At 37.9% G+C, this 27,599-nt stretch overlaps 3 protein-coding genes across 8 annotated transcripts; 1 reads left to right on the top strand and 2 right to left on the bottom strand.

Moving 5' to 3' along the window:
* Window positions 1-222: 222 nt before the first annotated feature.
* On the bottom strand, window positions 223-12,497 carry LOC143183005 (uncharacterized). Of its 4 annotated transcripts, none has more exons than XR_013002546.1 (6): window positions 12,344-12,497; window positions 3,103-3,338; window positions 2,983-3,036; window positions 2,838-2,897; window positions 1,750-1,941; window positions 311-412 (listed from the first exon to the last, which is right to left on the bottom strand). XR_013002546.1 is itself a non-coding variant. In XM_076384366.1 (5 exons), the coding sequence occupies exons 2-5, from the start codon at window positions 3,117-3,119 to the stop codon at window positions 304-306; spliced, it is 240 nt and encodes a 79-aa protein (XP_076240481.1). In that variant the 5' UTR covers window positions 3,120-3,338; window positions 12,344-12,497; the 3' UTR covers window positions 223-303. The 4 variants fall into 4 exon arrangements, 1 of the variants encoding a protein (XP_076240481.1); XR_013002548.1 differs by having other exon boundaries at window positions 3,103-3,145; XR_013002547.1 differs by lacking the exon at window positions 12,344-12,497 and adding an exon at window positions 12,091-12,194 and having other exon boundaries at window positions 3,103-3,145.
* Window positions 12,498-14,435: 1,938 nt separating this feature from the next.
* Window positions 14,436-15,452, bottom strand: Obp9 (odorant binding protein 9). The gene is made up of 6 exons (XM_076384848.1): window positions 15,375-15,452; window positions 15,122-15,312; window positions 14,957-15,057; window positions 14,687-14,881; window positions 14,533-14,597; window positions 14,436-14,462 (listed from the first exon to the last, which is right to left on the bottom strand). Exons 1-6 carry the CDS (start codon window positions 15,450-15,452, stop codon window positions 14,436-14,438), a joined length of 657 nt encoding a protein of 218 aa, XP_076240963.1.
* A 2,376-nt stretch (window positions 15,453-17,828) lies between these two features.
* Adar (adenosine deaminase acting on RNA) lies at window positions 17,829-21,811 on the top strand. 3 transcript variants are annotated; one of them, XM_076385908.1, is made up of 8 exons: window positions 18,786-19,151; window positions 19,229-19,305; window positions 19,392-19,452; window positions 19,651-20,481; window positions 20,569-20,954; window positions 21,031-21,325; window positions 21,404-21,594; window positions 21,673-21,811. In XM_076385908.1, the coding sequence occupies exons 1-8, from the start codon at window positions 19,100-19,102 to the stop codon at window positions 21,769-21,771; spliced, it is 1,992 nt and encodes a 663-aa protein (XP_076242023.1). In that variant the 5' UTR covers window positions 18,786-19,099; the 3' UTR covers window positions 21,772-21,811. The 3 variants fall into 3 exon arrangements, with proteins under 3 accessions (XP_076242024.1, XP_076242023.1, XP_076242025.1); XM_076385910.1 differs by lacking the exon at window positions 18,786-19,151 and having other exon boundaries at window positions 19,392-19,582; XM_076385909.1 differs by lacking the exons at window positions 18,786-19,151; window positions 19,229-19,305; window positions 19,392-19,452 and adding an exon at window positions 17,829-17,930.
* The last annotated feature ends 5,788 nt before the right edge of the window (window positions 21,812-27,599 follow it).

Genomic DNA, 27,599 nt, shown 5'->3' with positions numbered 1-27,599 from the left:
CAGTAAAATTATATCTTGTCGCAGTCTCTCTCAATTCGAACGTAATACTTATACCAATGATTGCATGTTTCTATATTTCCAATACAACTAGAAGATTAAAGTGACATCGTCATAATTCCTCAGATTTATTTGACATCGACTATTCTATATAAAATGATTGATGTTTATCAAACAATGTGTCAATAAGAACTTTCAGCTTGAAATATTACTGAGATGATTTATTTCTCATAGTGTGAGGGATTACATCGGTAAACGCGATATTAAATTTTTATCGGCAAGATAAAATTCCGGTGTTCCGTGAGTTTATTTCCTATTTTCCGCGCAGCATTTCGGGGCGGTTTCTTCCTTCGACTTTCCGCTTTTATCCTTGCAGCAACCGGACATGCAGCAGCCGCCAGCCGCCTCTCTCGCCCTGAAAAAGACATTAATCTACATCTTATTTCCTTACAAATCGTGACGTTTCCTTCTTAAAGCAAACGACATCGTAATTCCAACGTAACAAGCTTTGACGTACGAGCATGTTCGCAGAAGTGAACTTCCGCCAAGGGCGAATCAAATTTCGTAGTGTTGCGATTCGATATTTAGAGACATCATTCCATTCCCTGGCTCAATTTTCGTGATATTTTTGAAAATTAGCTACCTAGTATGGCCACCGAACCGTCGCGAATGTTTTACCCATTCGCGCAGAATAACAAGTTAAGTTATACTCGTCTATTATGTGTATCTATTAATTAGTCTCGTAATCAAAGTTTTAATTTAATTTAAAAACATTGCAAAATTTAAAAAAATTAATACGTAATGGTTCCTAATTTTTTTATACGTGCCAGTAATGATGAAAATAGTTTAATAAAAACTTCAAGAGAGTTTAATTTGTTAATTATTTTGTAATGTAAATTGACGCAATACCAAATAAGTGATATATTTTTTCACAGCTCGTATCTTTTCTCTTGCGAATCGTCTCTATTCACACATTATCAAAAGGACTAAAGAAATGTTAAAATACAGTGAGCATATAGTAAAAATTTGAATTAAAATCTCAAACTGTTCACCTTTGTAACAATTCAATATTTTGAAATGCCTAACCCAGACCACTTTTATGATTAACGATAAATGTCTTTTAATTTTTTCAAATGTTTGATTTATTTTCACGCTACAGCATCTCTGTATCGCCAGAAATTACTTAGCGTATCTTGCTCATAGTGAGCACGAAATGACATAAGATCATGGTTTATTCATGAGTTTATAGCAGTCGGTTTCCAGAGTCAGCTCTTGTCTTCGCTCTGAATTCTAAATATTAGGGGTACCAATAAGTCGTCAATCTTTCTTAGATAAGTAAATTAAAATGGTGTATTTTTACAAGAGAAGAATTGAAAATTTACCAAAGAGGTCATATAATTAATTAGATAAATAATAGAAAAATTTGGACTTATATACGTAGATATATTAAATAATTCGTAGAGAAGGACTTTAAAGAATGATCTGTAAACCAGAATTTTTTAAAGTTATACAATAAAATAATAAAACAATCTTTTTTGTTCGATTTTGTAGTTAATATATACAGTTTTTTTAAAGCATTTATGAAAACTATCTACGAATTAATCGATACACTCTCGTACGTGTTTAATCTTGACATAATTGTTTAATTATGGATACCCCTAACAATTTCAAGCTACAGTGAATATACCAACGAGCATATAACGAGAGAAAACTGTAATTGCTGCGTGAATGGGTTAACGCTGTCATGTTTACCCGTTTCTCGTCCCCCTTGAAGCCAGCCTTTTACATGGGGGTTGCCACGGTCGGAAACACTGTTACTTTCCCTGGGCGCAACAATACGACTTCGGTGGTTCCTTCGACGCACCGCCGCTACAACAACCTCCCTGGTCCTGCGTTCCGGCGCAACACTTGGAACCGCAGCATCCACCGACTGTCTTTGTGTCTCTGCACAGTCAGTCGAGGAACTCAGTTAAGGAGGTATTCTCATTAGAATTTTTCGCAAAAGGGGTACAAAGGTGAACAGTTTGAGATTTTAATTCAAATTTTTACTATGTGCTCACTGTATTTTAATACTTCTTTAGTCTCTTGATAATGTGCGAGTAGAGGCGGTTCGCAAGAGAAAAGGTACGAGCTGTGAAAAAATAATAAATAAAAAGTGGCGAAATGTCTCGTCTTCGTTTCAACAGAAATGGAGACTTTAAATGTGTTCATGTTTAATAAGAGTATGATGAGGTCCGTACTAAAGTAAGCAATGCAGGAAAAGAATTTTTAATGTGGGACTTATTGAAAAATAGGAAGTTAAAATTTCAGAAAATATTTAGATAGATTTTGTTAATTAAGAAAAAATTATGTCATATTTTTAGTTATCAAACACAATATCTCAATTTTCAAAAACAATATTGAGTACTTACGATCAATCATCTACCCCAGGGGTATATACTATACCCTCTACATCTTCATAACACTCAGTTTAAAAAGTAAAAAAAAAAAAAATTGGACTTTTTTAACCCAACACAGAGAATACCCCCTTAATCTCTTAAAATACGCACCATCTCTTATAGCCTAGTGTCTAATTGTATCAACATAGATAAGTGTCCACTCCCCTAAAAAGGTGGTTAAGATCGTTAAATTCATATTCTAACATTAGCAGCATCGCGTCGTTGGTAGCCATACAGGTATTCAAAATATTCAACACATTCTGGGACTCGATATTAGCTGGATGCAAAATTTTGAACAATTAACGCGAGACACCATGACAATTTTCTCTTGTAACCACACGGTTGGATATTATTTTCTGTTCCCCTTCGACCCCCAAAAATCAAGAAACAGAAAATTCGTACTTTCTGGAGCAACATCCGCCAAAGTCCTTATCCTTGCCTTCACCGTTCTTCTTCTCCCCGCTGTGAAAGCAAATAAGTTTATGTTATCTAGGGCACATCTTGGGGAGGATCATTTTCGATTGCACTCGTATCGAGTAATACTCACTGCTCGCATTTGCACGTCACTTGGCCCGAATATCCCTTCTGGCTGGTTACCTTTCTGCAGAAAAATTGAACCTTTCGTAAATGTCGCGACACATAATTACGGAAGTAAATAGATACTCACGCGCAGTGGTCGCACATGGTGAATTTTCACTGTTGATTCGCGTCTGCGACAAGGGGGAAATTAGTTGGGAGGAGTTCTGGAAATTTTGAAGGTTCGCCGAAAATATTTCAGTGGGTCTTGGCTACGTGCACTGCCATATCAACGCGATCAACTTCGCTCATTTTTTTCCCTAACTGCAGTTGTCTTTTTCCTGCGAGCCAACTTGATTCAGAGTAGTTATGAGAAATAGAAGAAAGCTGCAAGGTGCGAGATTTAATAGATTAGATTATATTAGATATTAGGCAAATGAATATTATCAGTTTTATAGAAATTTAAGTTTGAGTTAAACATATGAATATTAATGACTGAAATATTACTAGATGATGCTCCTAAAAAACAAATATGCAACTTTTGGATTTTATCAAAAATATTTCAAGATTAAATTTATAATAGTAATATATTTAGTATTCCTTCATAATTACTTACATTCATGAAGATATATTTTCTACCTTTATAATGAATAGAATATTCCCTTTTATTTTTGCAATGTCAAAATAATTTTTACACGATTTCCATTTTATGAACGAAATTTCACGGAGTGCAATATTCTGCACGAAACGCCAAAAGTCAACATGTTGATACGCAACTGCACCACGATAACTAAATATTGACCTCGCTGAAGACTCAAATGCGATAGAAGCGCCAAAAAAATGGAAATAAACTATGGGAACAAGCAAAAAATTACATAAAGCAAGGAACGAATCGCGGGTGGCGCATTATACGGTACCCTTTGAACCATACGACACATATTTCAGTTGGTTTTCAGGGATTTGGAGCCAGTATTTACGAAGTTATAGTTTTCGAAGGTCCTGGCGGGGCGCACGTGTATCCTCTGTCCCATATAGCCGATATGAACATTTTCAAACAGCTGACTGCTGCGACTGCCGTCGCAGTAATCGGGTCACGGGGTTGATGCTGTATTTCGTTACCAGCCGTCTGACTTCTACCCGATAGGAACGACGTTCTTCCAACATATCCACGCTAAGGTTCATTTTTAGAAACTGTCACTGGCGAAGAAAGGAACTGTTTTCCACGTCTTTACTATGATGAAAAATGGCGAAACACGTAGACTGAATTGAAGTGCAAAGAAGGATGTCTGTGTACAGTGTGGAAAGGGTGAAATTGAATTACCTTGTTGACAAGGGGCGAAATAATACTATTACTGAGATTAGATCAACTTATCCGAAGATCCGAATTTCTGCGCCACATGTTACGTGTCGTTACGATTATTGCAATCGACGTATAAGCTGTGACATTAATGTTTGTGATTGAAAAGCGAAATGAGTGTATTTTTATTAAACGCTACTAAGTAGCTAAACTACTTGATTTTGTACTAAAGCCAAGTAATATAAACTATTTCAGACATTTCTGTTTCGATAAATGAAATTAAAAAAATGTTGATAATTAAAAAGATTTCTTGAGAAGAAATTAAAAAGTTGTAATATTTCGAGATATGAAAATTTGAAATCATTTTCATCGAAGAATCAAATGTCACACATAACTATAACCCACGGTGAAGATCGTAATTCCCAAGTATTTCAATGTTTCATCAAGTTTGCTTAAGCAGTATTTGAGGAAGATGTGTAATGGTAACGTCTAACATTGGCAGGAGCAAACGATACTAACCATTCTATAGACGTTCCGAATCAGTAATCGAGGTAACATAAGATAACACATAAATAACTAATAAACTGTGTGTTAACAGACACATATATGTATGTTCATCCAAATCTTCTTCACTACCTCAATGTTCATATGGCCACGCAATAAATTAAAGATACATAATTGTAAATATTATTATTTGACTAATCCTAGGTGCACATCTATCGATAATCGGAAGTTGATAATTTTGTCGATCTAAAAATCGATTACAGACTGAACAACCCTTTTTCTATCTAAAGCCTCGTTCAAATTAGTTAAGTTACTTGAATTTCAAGCCACTTGGATTCATGCAACTTGGCTGATCTGAACGTACCTAGATGAAATACAACCTTGAAGAAATGTTTAAAGTCAAGTAAAATAACAGGTTCACATTGATCACATTGCTTCAAATCACTTACATTCAAGCTGCTTGAATTCCAGTAACTTGACTAATTTGAACAAAGCTTAATGGACAAAAAGACAATCGATATATAAAATTCTACTAAATCTGCTGAGTCTGTTAAGTCTTTAAATCGACAAAATTGTCAGCCACTGATTGTCAGCAGGTATGCGTTTAGACTAAAGCGTGCACAAGAGAAAGAGAATACATATTGCGCTGTCAAAGGGCAAAACGGAACGTGTCTGCATCGAATAGAGTGAACGAATCAACGAAAAAGAAATTGCTCGACTAGCGACTGTTCTCGCGTGGATTCAACGATTCAAAGGACGATCGACAGTGGGATGTGTGTCAAGAAATCACTTGCTAGGCCACTCCCCTTCTGGCCCCCCTGTCCAGCCACTGGCTGTGAAGGTTCGACGAAAACGATTCGGGTACGTTAACCCGTCGCAAGCGCGAACTAGCGATTCTGGCGCAGTATAAATCTTCGTTCGACCATTCTCTACCGTTTCCACGTGCACTGCAGTTTCATTGCCGCAGCGCTTCGATAGAAACGAGAAACGATCGTTGTTTTTCTGGCTCCCCTCTTCTTGGATCATTGCGAGAGTCGATTAAGTGCGAGCTCCGTGAAACGAAACATTTGGCAATTCCTGAGCGTTTAGAAGAATCTGGCATGGTAACTTATCTCTAAAGCCTCGTTCAGATTAGCCAAGTTACTTGAATTCAAGTCACGTGGATTCAAGTAGTTTAATTTCAAGTTTGTGTTCACACAAGACAAGTTACTTGAATTCAAATGTAACTTGAATTTAAGCGGTCATGTAAAAATAATAAAAATGGCGTCGGAAGAGATGGTACATGCTGGTTATTTGGTTATATATTTTCCAAACAAGTGTGACACAAGAAAGAACTTATACAAATTTTGGGATTTAAAAGAGGTTTATTCACAAAGTACTGTTCTTAAATGTATACTGTTCGACTTCTTGACAGAATCTCTCCCTAAAGTAAAAATGTTTAGGCGATTTAAGGGTTGTGAACAGAATAGTGATAGGGATAGGGAACGTATTTACCAGATAATCTAAGGGTTAGCGATGACGCTTAGTTCATAGGGCGCGGATGACGCATTTCGTAAGATTATGGTGACTTGATTCTCGAAAACATGTATGACTACGAGTACATATTTGTAGAAAGTATAGATATGATTATGAGAAGATAGAAATAGTCATAGACGGGCACATTACACAAGACATGCACTTTTGGCAGCTTCCTTGATGTTCACACGTTTGTCGATTTACTTAAAGTTTGCCTTCTATGGTACATACATCATGGTATACATCAATTAGTGTGTATTTCAAGGCAAGGAACAGTTGAAAGGGCGTCAATTTCGCTTTAAGCTTGAAAGAACATTTCAAGTTAAGTAATATAACACATTCACATTGGTCAAGTTGCTTCAAATCACTTACATTTAAGTTGTTTGAATTTCAATAACTTGACCAATCTGAACCAGGCTTAAGTGCTCTTCGATTTTATCGTTTTTCCCGAGTAGACTTCTCAGATTCACGTGATATGTAAAAGATAGTCGGTATACCAAGCTTTCGTTCAAAAAGTTACTCAAAGTCGCGGTAGGATTAGGCGGTCGTTCGCGGTTAAGTATCCTTCGTTAATGAAGTTTAAATTAAGCGATGTAGCCGAGAAAAATTGTTAGGCAGCCAATTACCGGCGCGATAAAAAAGACAGTCGCGTCCAGCGAGATTGAGAAACTTCCCCTACAATGGGGAGAATTTCATTTTCCCCCTCATTTTCTCAGACGATCTTCGACGTTGCCTTCCGCTAGAATCCACGACCCTAAAATGATTTACGTGGTCTTGGGTTAATGCTGTGACCCCTGACGTTTGATTCTTGTGGTAATGTGTATTATTATGATTAACACCATGATTACAGCAGTCTATTGTAATGGATTCCAATCATACAATTGTTTGTAAATGTGGATATTTTGATTCTTCTGATTCAGCTGACTCAAATCTCTGCAGTATTGTATTATAGTACAGTACTGTAATTACTTTCAATTTATGAGGAACAATTTGACGTTGACTGTAACACGACCAATGATCGAACGGATCCATCAAAGTGAGATTTAGCGCATGTCATCAGTACTGATACGCCACACTGCCCACCACAGTCATAATTGAAATCGACAAATGAAAGCGTAATACACGCGCTGTAGGAATATTGCAATTCGCTGGAGATGATACTGAAACGCACTGATCAATTAACAAATGGAATCTGAGGACAGCAACATAGTTCACGTAAGATTCTTGAAATGAAAATCAAAGTGCAGTCGTTATAAGTTGCTTCAGACAATTTATATCAGGTTTACAATTTTTTCATTCTGCATTATTTCCACAGTAATATTAATTGTAAAAAATTCAGACAGTCTTTATGATTATATTATTCGCGTGTCGCAATAATTTAGTGGAAAGTGGGTCTGTAAAACATAGTGAAACATAAAATACATACTCGTGGGAGAAATAACTGTAAAGTATACAAGCGTTTTAATTCGCAGCTGTATGTTAATGCTATGAATTAATTCTATGAAATCACTGTGATTTCATAAAGAAAATGAATTATATGGTTCGCTGAAAGCAGCACTCGAACTGTGATTTAACTATAGTCAAATTAAATATAGAAAATTTGTTATAGAAACATTATTCAATTTCCGAATTTTGTCAATCTAAATCAAAGTCTTATTCTACTGTACCTTGTACTTGATAAGGTACAAATAAGCTACTGATTTAGCTCTTCAAAAAGTATCAATATCATCTAAAAACGTTAGTCAAGGTTGATCAAGACTATTATCTTACAACACGTACTTAAAATTATTACAAAAATTTCAACGACACCATTTTCTTCTCTAACACAACAACCCACATTTCAATATTCCTAGAAACGCCAAACAAGCGACCAGCATAAAATCCAAAGAAATAAACTTCCCCTCGCAGCAACTGATAGATTCATCCCCATCGCAACCAGTCCCTAGTAGTTCAGACTACGCAAGTTTCGCGGGATCTGAATCGAATGCACCCTGCGATTTCCCCACCTTGTTTCACGTCTGAAAAGGACATAGAAAGAAAGGGGGACCTTGCGTGTTCCCATTGCAAGTTGACGTCAGTGGCGAAAAGTAGAAGACAGGGTTCGCGAAGTGCATACGCACGCTGTGTGCAACGTGCACGCAGACGCATCGTCGCCACGCGATCGACCGAACGTCGGCCAATCAGCCGCGAACTCGGCACGCGAATTTATCGCGGGGTAAAAAGTGCGAACAGATTGTTGGAAAGGCGCCAGGTAACGCCACCACTCCCGCTTTGCGTCGCTTTCCACGGAGCCGAATATCACGTTCCGCTCTGACCACCGATAAATCTCTTTTTCCTATTCACGCTTTACGACGGGCCCTCGCTCGTGCGCAAACGGCACTTCGACGGATACCGCGCGTCGATTTTCTCCTCTTCGTTGTTTCCCTTCGTTCTAAATCACTGCTCGGTTTCTTGACCATCTGCGGGACACGTAGTGCTACGTCTCGCATCGATTACCGGCACTCTGTGGCTAGACGTTCCTTTGCTTCTTTTCTTGCTCGTAATTGAAATGTTACATTGATCCCTTATCTTTTAATGGCGAGTCGTATCCGTGACACGGGTTATATTTGAGTTATCGGGGAAAACACTTCCGTATGGGAGGATTTATCGCTAAGGGAGGAGAGATCGAAGAGTTTTAATAGTTATCGACTTATTCTGTTCTTGCTTCATCCCGAAACTTTTTCAGTTTAAAGGAGAACCTTCCGTTGTCTTGTCAGACTTAAAATATGGTTCAGATTAGTCGGGTTAATTGAATTTAAGTGGTTTGAATGCAAGTGATTTGGAGTAATTGGATCAATGTGTTGTTTTGCGTTGGTGACTTGAAACATCCCTTCAAGTTTCTATTTTGTCTGGGTACGTTCAGATTAGTCAGGTTACTTGAATTCAAGTAGCTTGCATGCAAATGATTGGGGGTAACATGACCAATGTGAACGTGTTGTTATTTGACTGGAAATGTCCATTCTAGCTGCAAGTGAAGTTGACGTCTTTTCAACTTTTTTTTTTTTTTACTTTGAAATACACGTTGATTGATGTATGTCATGGTGTATACTGTACCATACACGACAAATTTCAAGCAAATCGACGAACATGTGAACGTCAAGGATGCTGTCAAAAATGCATGTCTCGTTTGGAAAATACGTAACCAAATAACCAGCATGTACCACTTCTTCCGATGTCATTTTTATTACTTTTGTATAACAGCTTGAATTCAGGTTACATTTGACTTCGAACCACTTGTGTCCAAGTAACTTGACTTGTGTGAACACAAACTTGACATCAAACTTGAATACAAATGGCTTGAATTCAAGTAACTTTGCTAATCTAAACAAGGTTTAATATTTTTTAGATTTAATACTTTCATGTATTTTATCATTCCTTAAGAAATGTGAATTTGAAACAATTTGTACTTTTGTATGTATAATGTATAGCAGATAAACTTGTCCGAAGGTTTGAACGTTGCGAATAATAATAATAAAAAAAATCTTCCCCTGTCTTTAAAATATATTCGTTCGATTTTCGAAGCTACGATTGGTTAATTTGTTTTCCTTGCTTTGGTGTGATAATTTTAATGCCTGAAAAAATGGTCGGATAAGGAGCTAATACAATGATAAACAATGACATGGTGTGCAATTTATTTCACTGTATATCAGATTACTTTTGGCAAACATCGATGAACATGTGATGTAAAATTTTGGTTTCAATTGCTATTTCTCTTTAAAAGTGACAAATTGTGATATATTAAAATACTTTTTTTCAGTACAAAAGTGTAGACAAATTAGGTACAAGTCAACCCTAGCGCGGAAAGCAAAAGGTTTCCTTCCGGTATCTCTTTTTACGAGAACATTACTCGCGAGGAGCCAATTCCTCACACTCCCCTTGGTATACAACCAATCCTGGCACACTAAATTCACGAGATTTTCGAATGTCTGAAGCTACGAAAACCTTCGATCAACCGTAGAATTTTCTCGCTCGACATTCGCCTGAAAATCCGATACACAGTCTTCCAAATATTGGATCGGCGACTCGCTTGAAATCGGGGGATTATTTCTCCCGCCTCTGCAAATATTGATCGAGCTTAATCGATACGTTGTCCTAGGAAATCTTCGGCAACGTTTGCGTGCAGAACGCGCGTTCTTTCGACAGGTCATCGCAAAGCACGAGGCTTAACCCGTTAAGCGGGTCACCCATTGGAATGCCTTCGGTACATAGATTTCAAATTATATAAAAGAGTATTAGGTTGATCGAAAAATGCAGACAGATTTTACTGCTGCCAATTATTCATTATACTTAGCTACTCAAATAGAAGGAAATTATGCGCCACAGAAAATTATGGACGATACAAAAGGGGGTAATGTCGCGTCTAGAGTTTATGAGCCACAATTACCAAGCTACGGGGTTCCGAAGTGACCCTGCTGACCCAACGACCTTTTTAACTGAGGAACAAGTATTCCTGTGCAACTGCACTCCAGGTGTGTTGAAACGAATTTTAAAATTATGTAGCTGATTCTCTTGAAATAATAGCTAGATTTCTGCAAAACGTATAAATAAAGGAGAAACATTTTCTCTTGCTTTTCTTGGAGTCTTACCTGCGGCAGTAAGACAATGCAGCATGAGTTACACATTTTTATTTATGCGACATTCACATTCAAAGTTTTGTATCTCAACTCTGTATTATGGAATATTTTGAAATATTTTCATTTTTTAAAGAAAAACTTTCCTTAATTCAATCTTGTTGTATAAACTCTACCTTGGAGATATCAGTTAAGCCATGAACTCAGTTTCTTATAAAAATATATCGTGTAGGATTTTATTTTATACTAAACTATCCCCCTCGTAGTGGGGCTCACGGTGAAAGACGATCGAGACTTTTTAGAATTTAGTCGGATATGAAGATAAAAGGATAACGAGGTAACGGTTTGGCAAGGGATGGTCAATCGAGAACGCTCTTTTTCTCGCCAACTGTTTACCGACCTGGAAAATTCGGCGAGGTCCGACTAGTCTCAGGCTCGGGGATTAACGACTAGATCCGCCACCTAGATCAGAAGGTTCCAAATAGTGGTTTAATAACAGCGTTTTATAAAGCGAACAGAATCGAACGCGATAACGTGCGCTTCCAAATTTCATGGTCTGCTATTTGTTCGGAAAATTGTCTTGTCTTCGTTTCATGAACTTTTTGCTTTCATGAAACTGTCTTCCTGTTTGCACCATAGGATGTCTTTTGTTTCGGTTTTTTTCTTTTTCGACTGTCAGGATCTGTAGCGTTTTTGCGTCAAAGATGCCAGTTGCATGTTGAATATATGAATGCTTTAAATGTTGTCTTCTGAGATTGTTTTCTATGTTTCGGAAGATATTTTGAAATTCGTTTTATTTTTTTGTTTCTTTTTATTTATGAGAAATTGTAATAAGTCTACTGACTTATTATTATTATTATTCATTATTTACATACATGAAATTCAAAAGTTAGATTATTTGGATATTCTACAATTTAAATGTTCAAGTAGGTAGGCGATATTTGAACACTAGAAAATTCCAAATTTTTAAAAATTGAAAAGTGAAATTTCGAATATCTGAAGAAATCGAATAATTGAAAATTTTTATTTTTTAATATTTTTAAAGTTCCATTATTTCTTAAAAGCTCTATGATGAATAGAAATCAGACTTTCATGTGGTATCCAAAATAACATGCATTAGTGTGAAGTTAGAAAGTACCTGAGGCGGAGAAAATTTGCACATGACTATCAGCATGCAGACAAAAATGAAATAAGGCGTCTATACTATACCCACCCTTTCTTAACACGTCACTAAGCAATCAACCCTTTGCATTATGGTAATATCTTCCATTCATGGAAATAATAACAAGTATTCTAAACATCAAAGCACCTGTTGACAAGCGATTAACTGATCATTAATTAAATTTAACTTCTTGTTTTACTTCCAATATTAGCACGCATGCTTAAAAAGATTCGCCATGCAGGGGGTTAATATCGTCCATATATTCTGTATCATACTGCATCGTGTGTGCAAAACAATTACTTACAACATACAATCACGATGGTAGCGTCGGGGCTACATAACTTCCCGCCACTTAACGCCACAGATAACAGGCACTAGACGTTGGTTGGTAGTTGGGTCAGGCGTAATTCGGCCCGTTGCCAAAGTGTTAATTAAACGAACGAATTGTTAACCGAAAAAACGCAAGGGCTTTTGAGAACTCTCCTGAACCGAACGGTTAAAACAGATGGAAAAGCACAAACACGCAGCACGAAAAAGTAGAGGGGAGCCGTGGAGTGGCGCGTCATTATCTTTCGCCGCCCTCCGCCCTTCCCTTATTTAGCTTTCTCGCTTTTCTCCGTACTTTTTTGCTACTTACGCTCGGCTAGTCAGCAGGCACCCACCTTCTTTCTCTCCAGTCACCCTTGCTCTTTCTCCTACGCGTGCTGTTCGCATCCCTCGCTGTTATTTGCACCCTTCCCCTCACCCCTGCTGCTCCAACCCCTAGCCATCCCCGCGCTGCTTCTCGTCACCCTTCGCCGTGCTCCCTTTCCGTCCGTGAGGAGAGCTTAGAGATTGTTTTAATACCCCGATGGGCAGAACTGTGACCCAGTTCCATGGCGTTGAATATAGACGCGACCTAAGCCACGTTTTCAGATGTCGGCCGAAGGCAGGCGCGCGCTTCAAAATGTACCATGCTCCCCTATCAGCTTGACGCGGTTCCTCCGAAGGGAAGATGCTTTACTTGATTTAACGCATTTTCTTCTCAGTTCGTTGCACGTACCGAGAACAAGCTCATCGATCAACTCGTTCGAGTCGATCATTCTCCACCCTAGAGAACTTTCTTCGGGAAAAAGAGGTTCGAGCGTGTTGGTACAGTCGAGGGTTTACCTTTAGGTTCCGATAAAATACTTGTGAGTAGCGAAACGATACTTAATCTAGTGTGATCAATTGGCTAAGATATTTATTCTTTAGTGCGTAGGGTTACAGATGTGTCAGTTCATAGTTAGGATTTTCATCTGGGGTTATAGTTAAGGGGGTCTTCTAAATGAGAGGACGAAAAATGGGGACGTTTTTGAGAATTTTTTCCAAAGAAACCGTGAGACTTTTTAATACGAGGCTTTCGCTCACTTCTTTATTCACGTTTACAGAATAACCAATCATTTTTTAATACACAATAATAAAAATTGCAAAATTTATGTAATGATATATTGTATAGGCTGTTTCGATAAACGAGTCTAGATGACTGACATAATTGCGGTCGTTCTGCTTATCTAAAACGAACCAATGATAATTCATTTTAATTAGTAAAGACACAGTTATGGTCTGAACTACGGATATTAAAATCTGATATCTTTTTTTATTTTTATTTTTTTTTTTTAAGTTTGATAGACATTACAATATACGAAAATCGCCACTTCAACTTCAATGTACTGCTATTTTTTGAAATATCGAGATATTTTCTTTTCCCTAGTTCAGACCATACCTGTATCCTTACTAATCAAAATAATTTATCCTTCGTTCGTTTCAGATATTTTTCAGAACGGCAGCAATTATGTCAGCCATCCAGACCCGTTTATCGAAACAGTCTATATATATCGTTACATAACTTTTGCAATTTTTATTATGGTGCATTGAAAACATTGATTATTCTCTAAATGTGACTAAAAAAGTATGCAAAACCCTCATATTAAAAAGTCTTATAGTTTCTTTGGACAAAATTCTCAAGAAAATCACTGTTTTTCTACTTCTCAACTAGAAGACCATCTTAAAGATTAAATTTTCAAATTTTTGAACTTTCCAATTCTCTAATTTCTAATTTTTAATATTATGCGGAGATACGAACACCTAACTCAACTATTCTAAGTTTTGTGTTAAAAAATTTCAGTTTTTAATTTCTCAAATATTTAACTCTTGAAATATTCAGTTTCCAAAATTTGAAAATTTCCAGATTCTATTTTCCATAACAAATTTGCCCACTTCCTTGCGAATAATTTCCTGCGCGAATCCGAAAAACGTAACAATCAAACACATCTGTGCTTGGTAAAATAACAATATAATGTAACTGCAATACGTTATCGCGTAAAACAACTTATCTCTTTGAAAGCTGGAGTCTTCCAATCGCAGCTCTCTCAGTTTCAAAGAAAAGGAATGCTTTGCACGATCTGCAACCAAATACGCGAGATTCGTCAGTTGAACAGAACTTTAATTTTTCGTGGATCGAAACTCACCTACCTCTGGATGATGCTGAACGTAGCACTTAGCAATTTGGAAGGCCTTGTCACAAGGATCAGTTCCAGCTGCAGACAGTACACAGATACTCTCATTGCGAATCATAAAGTCGAAGTATAAATTGCAGACACTCGCAGTATAAATTACATGCACTCACGAACAGATCTGCACGTATTGAGCAATTTTTTCGAGGACTCCTGCAGGCTACGTGGAAGGTGACGAAGCGCTCTCTGTACATTTATATTCGCGTTGCTGTCTAGAATGCCATTCTTCGCCATAAAACACTTCAGATAGCACTTTAATCTTGGGTCATTCTGTTCGAAGTCTCCTGACTTCATTCTTCTTAGGGCAGCTGAAATATTCAATAAGAAAACGGAGTGTATTTAATGATTAGTTTAAGATAATCGCTATAGACTCATGACAGTACCCCACGAAACTTTGGATTCTCTTCGACAGTCTTTTCTGATATCAGCTTTAAGCAGCTCCTGAAGAAAAGAAGAAGATTCTGTGTAAAAGTCTTGGTTAGAACTTTTACGAAAAAATAACGTAATTAGAAACCACTCACCAAGGAGACTAAAATAATTAGAATTGCGAGGAATAAACGACAATGGAACATTTCGACGCTGGTTGTTCACTCGTGAAGGGTAGCTCTATTTCGCTGTAAAGTCGTTCTGCAACGGCAAGCGTTTCAAATATTTCACTTGACTCAGACTTTATCGCGCCGATAAGTGGCCGTTGTTTGATGGTTTGCATAAAAGTCCAGATTAAGCGAGTTAGACTCGACTTACGAGGTGTATCGTGTTTGGCGATCAATCAAGAGAACAAATTCAAAGAGTTTCGATAACCAATCGATGGCAAGTAGTGTATTGCAGAATCCCTTTTAATCCTGTGTTGCCTGTAAGGCAAAACGGTATAGGTAACATTTGTAGAAAATTGAGTTTAAATTAAATGGAGTCCGCAACATATGTAGGTAGAATTTCTTTTTCATAGATGCAAACTGAATTACAGGAATTTTTTTCTTAAAAAACGAAACTACAACTCGATGAAAGTGTAATAAATATAAGATAAGGATTACAAAGTTTGAATATTAATATTTTAAAAATAGAAATTTGTGACTTATACCATTTTACTTTACAACCATAGATATTTTTGTTTCTTTTTATAGACAACGCCGATTACAAGTAAATATTAAGCTAATTGATTTGATAAAATATAAGTTGTCTAAGTAGAACTGAAGTATACAACTAAGTACTCTGTAAGAATGAGCTCGGAATATAAAAAATGTTAAATGAAAAAATGCTGCACTTAAAACTGGTTTCTTGGATCTTAGATTAGCTATTTGGTAGGGAGTGGATCATCAGCATACTGAAACATCTGCTACATTTTACATACGACTATGTAATTTACAAATTGAATAACCATCGACTTATCTAATCAGTCATCTATTGTTTTACTCTGTTTTCCCTGCAATTTGAAGAATTTCGCCTGTTTCTAATGAGATTTCTTATCAAGCTGGTAGGATTCATTTACTAAACGTTCGAGTGGAACATTAATCATGAATCTGTCAGGTCCGATAATCGAGATGCACTAAATATCGGAAGCAGTGGATGTTATGTTGGATAGCTTCCGGTTCGCTAGTTCCGATGAAAGTGGACTTTTTGGGTTGGTTCGGGTGAAAAGGAAAAGCAAATGATATCGCAGAAGTTCACTTCCTAAGTTTGGTAAAAACGATGAATAAGGTGTAGTCTACTTATTCTTCTTAATCGATACATAGTGGGTATACATATAAACTCTTTCATCCTCGTCTTTAAAAGGTACTACCGAAAGTCTATTACAAGTACACTTGTTAAAGAACATGAAGACATGGAGACTTAAAATACTATGCTTAAATCTTTTTCATACAATTTCTTGTAACTGTGTCACATCTTTAACAAGCTTGTTTTTTTAATACATATAATTATTAATATGTGTGTGTAAAAAAGCATGATGTACATACTTTCTTGTTTTCTCAATTAAAAATTGGGAATTCTCCTTGTTATTTTCAACTGATAAGAAGACTGATGAACCCTATAACAATTACTCTATGTAAACCCTTGGTAGAGTTAGAAGCTAGAGTTTTCTAACAAGGATACCATAGAAAATTATAATTCTATTTGTAATATGCATATTGTATAGTTATTGCAACGAAGAATATTGTAATTATTGTTGTGAGAGTCAATCATAAATATAAAGGAACTCTATAATTCGCTGGAATGGGTAAACATGTCAAATAGGTATCTCTTTATGGATTTCGATGATTCTGAAATATGTTATAGGGATTGGGAACAACTTTTCCCTATGTATACAAACTAGCAGTCGGCTTTAGTTTTCAAGATATTCGCAAAAGACTGTTGCTACTGCTGACCGTCGGTTGTATGCATAGAAACAAATTTCTCAAAATGTTCTCCTTTATAACATATTTAAAAATCATTGAAATACATGAACAGGTATCTTTTCGACAAGTTCACCATGGAATGTTAACTAAACATTCAAAAATTTTGTTTTCAATCGGTAACTTTCCGAACATACGTATGTAGGTACTTCGCGACGCAGAAGGCGTCCTGCAGCAGTGTCACGGTCACGTGGCTCCAGAAACAAAACAACTTCGGACCGGTTCCCTACGCAGCGTGCGTCGCTTTGATCTTCCCGCTGTTTTCATAACATAGTTCTGTCGAACTTCAGGAACTCAGTTGATCGAAAAAGTCCAGAGGAGACGCATCGAGCGTAAACATTCAAAGTCGATGTTTCTGACGCTAATAACTGTTCGGTAGTGATCGAAAACTAAGAAGACTGTCGCCATATTTTCTTGTGTTTTTTATCTTAATGTTGACTACGCTGGATTCAAGACAGTGCGTTTTGTTGTCGTCTATAAAGCAAAGTAATGGAAACGCAATCGGATCAGGAATTGTACCTTTACCACGAAGGTGAAGCACATACGCAAACACCAATGAGAAAAACGAGGAAAAGGCCGAGGAAATTTGCGAAATCGTCTCTAGAAGATATTCGCAATCTTCGTCGACCGAAGATCTTCGAAAGCATTAATTACAGTAACAACAACGTCGTCGTTCCTAACGGGGAGATTACCGACTGGACGAACAATGAATGCACATCTTATACGTATAATTATGAATACATTGAAGATGTAACTACTTCGGTTGAGACGCTTACAGAGCCGGTAAAATTGAAAACTAGTGGCAAGCGTAAGCGACGTCGTAAAAAGTCTGCGAAAGACGATAGGTTCTCTTGTTTTGTGGTCAATATTATGCAGCTGATTGCTAGAGAGGCAGCCATAAGAGAAAAGAAATTAGAAGTAGCTGTAAAACAAAAGAAAAAAGGGGCTTCCATAAGACAGACACGGAAAGGTGAGCTACAATTTAAGAATTGAATTAACTCTTTTACACACATGCTCGTGATACGACTGTGAGTTATAATAATACTTGGTATACAGTGTTTCCTTGATATCAGTTTTCTTGAACTAATATTGTAAACAAAGAAGGCTTATCATTATTTTTCGATAAAATAAAAAGAATTGTGTGCTAAAGGGTTAATATATAGTTTGTACACGATGGTATTCAAATCGTCTGTCTCTTAAAATTCATCTTGTATCAGCTGATACACATATTCACTTTCGTGAGTACTTTGCGAGTACCACGATCTGGTTTCTCTCTAATTTTTAAGGTGATACGTGTTCGCAATTCATATATATGTCGCATAAATTATCTTTTTTTATACATGAATGTTCATGATGCCGAAGATTTACAACGAGAATGAGAATAATACAGAGGATGTTCTGTGTATAGTCGTGATAATTATGCTGCGAATTTTTATGCACTATTAAAATAATGAAAACTAAGTGTACACGTTTGTTTTATCCTTCAAATATTGTAATATCTTTAGCCGTATTTTGATATTCTTGAACAGCACGCGCATACCGTACTTTGCATTCTTAAATTTTCCACATGTGCATGAAGATCTGCAGTCTAACGATAATTATGCATATACTATTTTTGGACAATCTTAGGGAGGATTAGGAGCATGAAAACAAGGCGTTATATAGTCATTCGCGTCTTTCTATCTCCGTTGCACGTGAAGCATTTTGCGCATCGTTAGTCCGATTGTTGCAGAAGCGTCACCTCTCGTGACTTGCTTTCAAATCGACTGTCCACCACGCGAGTTGTGCTCGTGGTCGTGTGCGCAACACTCTGCGCAAAGGAGAAGCCGCGCTCGTACAGGCTCTGAAGCTGCGGGTCGTGTGTGCACCGCGTTAAATTGATTAGAAATTCTCGACCGCTGAGGAACGTGCTTCCTTTTTGTCGCTTTGCGTACGGCTAGTGTTCTCGTTCGCCGCATGTCATTCTTAACAGGCTAAAGTTGAACGCGAGACGCGGAAAAATTAGGTTATGTCGGGAAAAAACAGCAGTGGCGCTGCGGACATCGCGACACGAGTATAATTAAAATCAATGTAACAGTGCAGTATTTCGAGACGGGCTCTTCTCCAGGGTATTTATCCACGAATCTGCTCAAATAAGAAATGTCGAACGGAGTAACAGTGTTGAACAATGAGAAAGATGGCAACGAGACAAGTATAATATTCTTCTATCGGCTGGTTTGATTTATGTAGCGCTAGACCTTTGCTCTATTCATGACTTTTGTTGTTTAGACAGCAACGCGTCCACGATCGGTGCCACCGCAACAGCATCTCCAGCGGAGAGGCTGTGTGTGGGACACCTGACAGGGGTGAGTTGTGGTTAGTTAATGTTACTTCTGTAAAGAGAGTCCTGATTCTTGTGTCCTATAGCCATAGCTCGTTGTCCCTTTCACAGATGGACCAACCAAACATCTCCAAGCCTACCCTAAAGAGGCCTGCAGAATCAGATCCTGAAGGTCAGTGGCAGGTTGCATGATCGTGTACCATGGTATTCAACGACACTTAGTTGTTTACGCATGCGTATATTACAGTTGATTATTTGGTTAAAACAAGCAGAACACGGATCACCTTATAACAGTCTTCCAGGTTCAAGGTTTTATGAGCTAACAGGAGTCTTTAATAAAGCATCGAAGAAATTAATCTGTGTTTCTTAGGTGCCTCCAGCCCGAAGAAACGTCACAAGAATCCACAGCCCAAGAATGCGGTGTGCGCGTTAAATGAGTTAAAAACTGGAGCGGTATACAAAGTTGTTGACCAGACCGGTCCCACACATGCTCCAATATTTACTATTGCTGTCCAGATAGATGGGCAGACATATGAGGGCAAGGGTCGTACCAAAAAAATGGCAAAACATGCAGCGGCTGAGCTTGCTCTTCGGAACATCATTCAATTTAGGAACACCCCAGAAGTCCATCAAGCAATTAACACTTGCCAGCCTTCTATGCCTCTTGAGCCAGATTTTACTAGCGACGTCACAGAACGTGATAATCACCTAGTCAATGCGTTCAAAACACTAACCCAAGAGCCAAAAAGCACAAATAAATTCTTAGAGAAAGGCCCAGTTGCTCTAATCAATGAACTATACCCTGGTGTCGTGTACAAATGCGTGTCAGACAATGGCGAAAGTTATGCAAAATTCACGATATCGGTAACTATCGACGGAGAAACGTTTGAGGGTACTGGGCCGAGTAAAAAATTGGCGAAAGCTGCTGCGAGCAAAGCAGCTTTGGCTAAATTAAGAAACGTCCATAGTTCTTCATTCTGCATACCGCTTCCCGTTCGTGTTTTGCCAAATTTCCCTAACAGTGGTCATTGGCAGGATCAAATGACACTGCCCCAAATGTTGGCCGATAAAATTGGCAAAATGGTTAATCAAAAATTCAGCGAGCTTATTCAATCTAAACCGCAACACGCTCGACGTAAAGTTCTCGCGGGCATCGTCCAAACCAAAGGTTCAGACGCAGAATTAATATGCGTGACGACCGGTGAGAAATAGCTTATTTCTGTGTCTTCTTAACTGTGATTTAAAACTGTGTTTAAATAAGTACACTGCTTTTCTTCTGACATGAAAGGTACCAAATGTGTCTCTGGGGAACATTTGAGCGTTAGTGGTGGTGCTCTCAACGATTGCCATGCCGAGGTAGTCGCGCGCAGGTGCTTGTGCGAATATTTGTACAAACAGTTGGAGCTTTATACGGAGGATCGTGCCGCGGAATCTATTTTAGAGCCTGCTAAAAAAGGGTTCAAACTGAAACAGGGCATTCAATTCCATTTATATATAAATACTGCCCCGTGTGGAGATGCCAGGATCTTTTCCCCTCACGAAGAGAGCGAGTCCGTTGACAAGCATCCGAATCGTCGAGCAAGAGGTCAATTAAGAACCAAAATAGAGTCTGGGGAAGGAACGATCCCTGTGAAAAGCAGCGAGGGTATCCAAACCTGGGACGGCGTACTCATGGTACGAGTTTGCTCGGTGTCGTACGCCAAACGTAATTGTACTTGGTTAGGTACGAACGTTTCTTTCACTGTTACAGGGCCAAAGACTGCTAACGATGTCGTGTTCGGACAAAATAGCTCGGTGGAACGTACTTGGTGTGCAGGGTGCACTTCTAAGCCACTTCATCGAGCCAATTTACTTCCACAGCATCGTTTTAGGCAGTTTGTTGAACCCAAGTCATATGTACAGAGCTGTCTGTGGGCGTATTGAAAACACGATTCAGGGTCTGCCGCCACCATACAGACTTAACAAACCGTTAATGAGTCTCATTACGTCATCTGAAGTTAGGCAACCAGGGAAAGCACCGAATTATAGTGTTAATTGGACTATCGGTACGTTTAAAATCAGAAGGGGGAAAAGGGGATACAGCAAGTAGGAATCCTGTTCATAAATATTCTATACATTCTCAGGCCAGTCTGAAGCCGAAGTAATAAATTGTACAACGGGGAAAGACGAGTTGGGTAAGCCATCTAGAATATCCAAGCAAGGGCTCTTCAGAAGGTTTTACAACTTGCTAGGCAAACTTGACACGATTGACGATGCGGATAAGAATCAATGCCGTCACTATCTAGATGCAAAGTCTTCTGTACAGAATTATTCGGTAAGTCTGATTGTTTTCGTTACGATTACGCGCGAATTGGGCTTCATGGTTGTTCCACTTGATTTTTCTGTGTAACAGCTTGCCAAACACCAACTGAAGGAGGCCTTCGTGAAGGCGCATCTGGGTAGTTGGGTGAAAAAACCGATCGAACAAGACATGTTCGAAGTCGATATCTGACTAAGTGAGGGTAAAAGTAAAATCTCGATAGACAGCACGGACTTTCGAGTGACAGATTATGTAGTTCCTACTGCAAACTAGATCGCTCGTTCAGCGTGTTATGATATGGCAGAATGCGGCATCAGTAAAGCATAAATCGTAGGATCTCACGCGTGTCTCTCTTTGACTTTGCGTTGTGCGATCTTATCGTGTATATCGTGTTCAAAGCGAATAATAAAGACAAGCCCCTCGAGGCTATCTTGTCTTCGAGCCGTCGAAGGTTTTACGATTCGATAGCTGCTCAGTTTTAATATAATACATACATATATATAAATATAGGGTTATCGTGGCTGGTACGTTTCGATACTTCGAATTTTAATCTTAATCGTTCTAGCGTGATGTCAATTTCGACAATTTTTATAGACTGGTAGTAGTCACCGAACGCGTGAGAGAATTTCGTTTTGTGATAGAAACCAAGTGAGAAACGGTTGTACGTAGCGAACATATAATTTATGTTTATTAAACGTATCGATCATTTATTTTCTCCTAAAGAAGAAACGATTCAGCACATATCCATATGTCAGTCTTGTTATCAAACAACCTTTACCGTCGAAATAATAAATATCTTGGTAGACATATTTCGAAAGTCACCATTTCTGATACAAAAATGAAACAGATGAAAAATTGACGAAGCATCCGAAGAATTAACTCGTGCCTGCAATATTTTTTCCTAGACTTTAGAGATAACAGTGATAATAAGCATAACGTTACGTTACATCCCCAATGGCTGTGACCGAGTATAAAATCGTCGACGTGCAAATATCACGTACTTTGCCGCGAGTTCGACGAAACAAGACAGGAATCGATTCCTTGTCGGCGTGTGAATCCTTTCTTACCCTATTCTAATGAAAACACGAATCCTTTTGTTTTCGATTTTTTATTTTTGTTTAGGTGTTTTCTTCTTTTTCTCGAAGGGGTATTATCACGCTGGATTAATTTCGGTAGCAATCGTCGACAAAGAATCGGCCCTCGACAGTTCGATGTTGTTACCATTAGTTTACATAGAGAGTAAATGGAAAAGAGTGCAAGATTAAGAGTGATCTAATCAGCGTGCGAGTGTGGATGGATTCTACGAGTCAATAAGTAAATTTATAAGTACACATTTCAATAGCTTAGAGAATCCTAAGATCATTGCCTCACTGTGCCAGTATTATATAATTAATGCAATTCTGCCGTAGTGACACACTGCCCGGTGTCGGTCCAGTTTTGCGTGAGAAACTCGACAGCTGTACGAGATTAGTTTCGTTTACAGTATTGTACAAGTATTATTAGAAGCGAACGCTTCTGCAGGAGGAACGTAGTCAAACTAGTATATTCTCGAAGACCATAGACTTCTAAGTTCAATTAGTACAAACATCGGGGGCTATTCAGTTTTTGTTTAATAAGCGATCTAATTCTCTTTTTTTCGTAAAGAATTGTGTTTATTTATACATCGACCAAAGAGTGTACATATATTTGTGCCAACGAAGAACGTAACTTATACGCGATCATGCAAATAGTTTTGTTCAATCCGGTTTCTCTTCTGTCTTTTTGTTGTTCTTTAAATATAATTCGGACATTATGTAGCGTTGATCAGCCGAGTGCCATTATGGTTTATTCTCGCGACGTAAAGGAAACAGATACGGATAATCGAATCTTATGATCACGAGTTGCCATGATAATCGCCTCTTACCGCTTGCTTCTTGCCTTTACATATAATATTACATATAAATTCAATCTCCACGAACACACCGAAGTTAACCCATAATGTTTACCGAGTTTCCGTCGATAATAAACAGAGAACATATAACAATAAACAATATTCTCTGGATCAATTATCGGTTTCCGTGTCAAGGGATTATTTGACTCTAGTATCTAGAGAGCAAAGGGTATACGGCGAAGAATCGAGGGAGAAAGGGATTGCTAGTAATACACGCGATACGTACAGGTAACCAGCCAGAGACACGTTATCGTTTTTTCCACAACACACTCATTAGTAGCGATTTTAAAACGAGACCGTTGAGATATTTTACATTCCTAGGATATGGCATTTTTATTATGTAGAGTATAAGGAGACGCGATTCGCGGTTTTTTCTCAACTCTTCCGTACTTTCTCGTATCTTTACAGACGTGTCGCGTACTTACACACACTTTCTATATATATACAAGCATATACACACGCGTATATTGTACCACACAAATTACCACACTTTACAGGAATCGGTACTTACGACCACTTAAGAAATCACTTAAGAAACCACTTAATGATCAGTGATCAAAACTTGGAGTGAGCCATAATGTAGTCACTAATTAAGTATTAATAGTTCTAGTCGATTTCGACGAATACAACTTCGATTTTTCCCTCCAATCATACGGGGGAATCATAGTCCTAGAGAACATCGAGCATAATACGAACTCGTAGCTGGCTAGTTTTAAGCTTGACTCTAGTGCCTCTAGTTGTAACTTTGTCTAGACTAAGTTAATCGATAGAGGAAAAAAGACGAGTAATAAACCTTTATTTACCAAGTGTCGAGCGTTATCGTACTCGTTTCGCCCACTCTGTCCTGACCAAAAAGAAAGACGGATTCGCCCAGTTACGTCACTTTTTAATGCTAATTACATGGTAAGAATTTTGAACTGGTCTTGCATCATATGCGATATAAACAAGTCGTTGCATAAATACTAGTCTGAAGTTTCAAAGTTGCAATATGTTTTATTCATTATGAAAACATATTTTGCTTTTGACCAAGTAACTTTGATTCGACCGACTTCTAATCCATTTGTTGCAAGTCTGCGATTGGAATTTGTTATCTGATGCTCTGATGTTTAACTAAGCTTTTGCCCAATAATAGAACTTTCGACATTAAACTCGAAAATAATTGTGATGGATATTAGGCAAGCCACGAATTCTCATAAAATATTTTTTTGCTAAGATAAACAATTATGGGTCAACCTAATGGTTTCATGTAGATATACTTAATTTAAATATTTTGAAGTACATACAAGTGGAATGTAAACTATTCCAATAATATTATCTGACAAAGTTCTCAAATACGCAAATGAAGTGATAGTGAAAGCATTTCAGTACGCATCACATGCGGGCATCGGCCGATAGCCGAGTCATTAGAACTCCCCTCCTATAATCATCGACTATACATGCATTAACGCACAAAAGTTTAGAGCATACGACTCGAAACAAAGAAGATTTTGCTTCAAGTAAACAACTCTGGTATTGAGAATATTATCTGGTGGTAATAAGAAAAGTGTATTTCATTATAATTCCTAGTAAAAGTTAGAACTGCAGAAAAGTAATACAAATTTATGAAAGTGTCTTCCTTCTTCTGGTAATTAATTTTTCAGTTATTGGCTAAGGTATTGCAAAGTTGAAATCAATTTAAAGTCAAATTCCAAAATACAGTAATCTTTATAACGTTTAGACATATGCAGGAAATTTTCGGTGTCCAATAACAAAGAACGCTCTAAACTTTCGAGCAACAGTGTATGTAGATTTCCAATAGGGAAGAAAATAAGACATTTGCTCATCCTTTTTTTGAAACTGTATATTAATTACATTATTACCGTATATATTTTTCCTCTGATAATAATCTGTTAATAGCGCTATACCTAAAGTACAGCTATCGTTATCGCGCTTCGCACATGAATCCCTCGGCAGGCCTTGCTACGAATTCATTCGACTCTGTCCGTCGATGAGGAGGAGGTAACTTGGACGACTGAATTCGATTGCAGCTACGTTACGTTCAGTCTTATCAGACACACTAAAAACAACAGGGTATGCCGAACAAAGCAGACGTCGTGGATCGCAAGGATCGAGCTTTAATCTTCGATTCTGCGCGCGTCTCACGTGTCCCCGAATCTATCGTGATTCGATCTCCTTATCCCATTATCAAGTCATCGTTCTCACGGGAACAAAACTATCGCTATCGGTCGTTCTACCGACGATACGAGGCGAGACGAAGCGATCACGTGCGAAGCAAATTTTCTTCGAACGTTACATCGATCTTTTTTTTTTTTTTTTTTTATTTTTCTTCTCGTGTGGTTTAACTTAACTCCTAGGTGATATGTATTTTAGTTTGCCGAATACCTTTCGTCATGCACTTGTCGTGAATGGCTCCCCTTCGAGCGATGAGGATAATTATCATAGATTGCACAGGTCTGGGTGAAAAGTATGCTCGAGCCAGTCGCTCGCGGAATAAGTAACCTCGGGTGAAAATAGCCTATCGTATTGTCGTCGAACATTCAGCTCGACGACGAACTGCTTTTGCGAGTACAGTTTCCTAAAATATTTCTTCAGAAGTTTAGAACAGTTAACTAACATTTCTACGCGTTAGGGAAGACTTTGAGTAGACGTCGTCGAAGCGTTAGTCGCTCGTTATCCAATAAAATTGCTTGGAAACTTGATTACCGATAATCTTGTTTGCAATGAAAGGGTTTACGTACATTCCCGCTCAGAAGTATTAGGACATTTCTTTAATTACAGTAAATATGTAGAGAAAGTTGTGAAAACTAAAACAAAATACAGTGAAGACACATGCTATAAATATGTAACAATTTCAAGGATTTAAATACATAATTAAATTTTTCATATCCATAAAATTAAAGTATATTTAGTACCTGTATATTCATACTAAAAATTGTAAAAAAAAAAGCGACTTCATAGGGATAGTTTGAAAAAAGTAGGTGTCTTAATAATTTTAAGCGAGGGTGTATGTGCGATCGTAGAGTAGTACGATCAAGATCGAACATCGATTGAACCATGTTCAAAAACGAAAAAAATAATTGGTAACACCTCGTATTGCATTTATTTCGAGCACGCCTTTCACCGCGTGTTCACAATTTGATTCTAAGGGCAGAAGCTTAGCTTGCGAGCGTGAATCGAACACGAAGGCGGATCAGAACGCCAGAAACTCGGAGAGCAATATGTAGCTATCGACATTGACAAAGAGTAATGAAATTTTTAGGCGATCGCAATATCGAGCACTATAAGCAACCAATTCGTAAGCATTCAGTATGCTCTGTTTCTAGCCTATGTTAAACTACTATAGTGGTCCGTACGATTAATCGATATGTATGGTCAGCTTGCTCGTATTGTGCATGCGCGTACCTTCGAACTAAGCAACGAGAGCGTGGATCCATGTTCTGTGTTTGGACAGTAAAACTCCATTTATTCGAACGAAATTCTAACGAACTTTAACCTTTATCTAAACTGTCGTATTGTCGAGCGTCACTCTAGCTACAAGAACGCTTAAACTAGTCTAAATTTCAATTAAAACTTAAACAAATATTAACAAGTTCGTTACTTTCATACGTCGACTCGAAACAACGTTCCACGTCTTTGAATGCTATTCCCATTACTTTGACCAAAAATAATGTGAACTAAATTATTGTCATAGCTTTTAACAGTGAGTCAAACTGGACTACACACGAATTAAGTAATATTGCTATAGTTAATTAAAACTAAATCTTGATCAGTTCTCTAAAAACTCTAGCTTTTAAATTTATACCTTTGAACGAAAGTCTACGAGTAGCATCTCCTATCATGTTAATAATTCAATTATACGAATTTCTTCGTTAACAAGTTCGGATAAACGGAGTTCCACTGTGTTTCGATCGGTATATGAGATTCGAACGATTGCACACGGCGACTAAGCCTATATCAGTTTCGGTGGAAGGTGTCCTCGAAACGCTAGGTACATACTCCTCTAGGGGTGATCCCGTGGAACGTGTCCACACTGAACACGCGTTCACTCCGATGCACACACTTACAATTAATTATGTTCCAATCCAATTGT

The sequence above is a fragment of the Calliopsis andreniformis genome, chromosome 9 (assembly GCF_051401765.1).
Source record: "Calliopsis andreniformis isolate RMS-2024a chromosome 9, iyCalAndr_principal, whole genome shotgun sequence".
NCBI lineage: Eukaryota > Metazoa > Arthropoda > Insecta > Hymenoptera > Andrenidae > Calliopsis > Calliopsis andreniformis.
The sequence above is the reverse complement of the archived record's forward strand: the minus strand, read 5'-3'. Positions and strand labels throughout refer to the sequence as shown.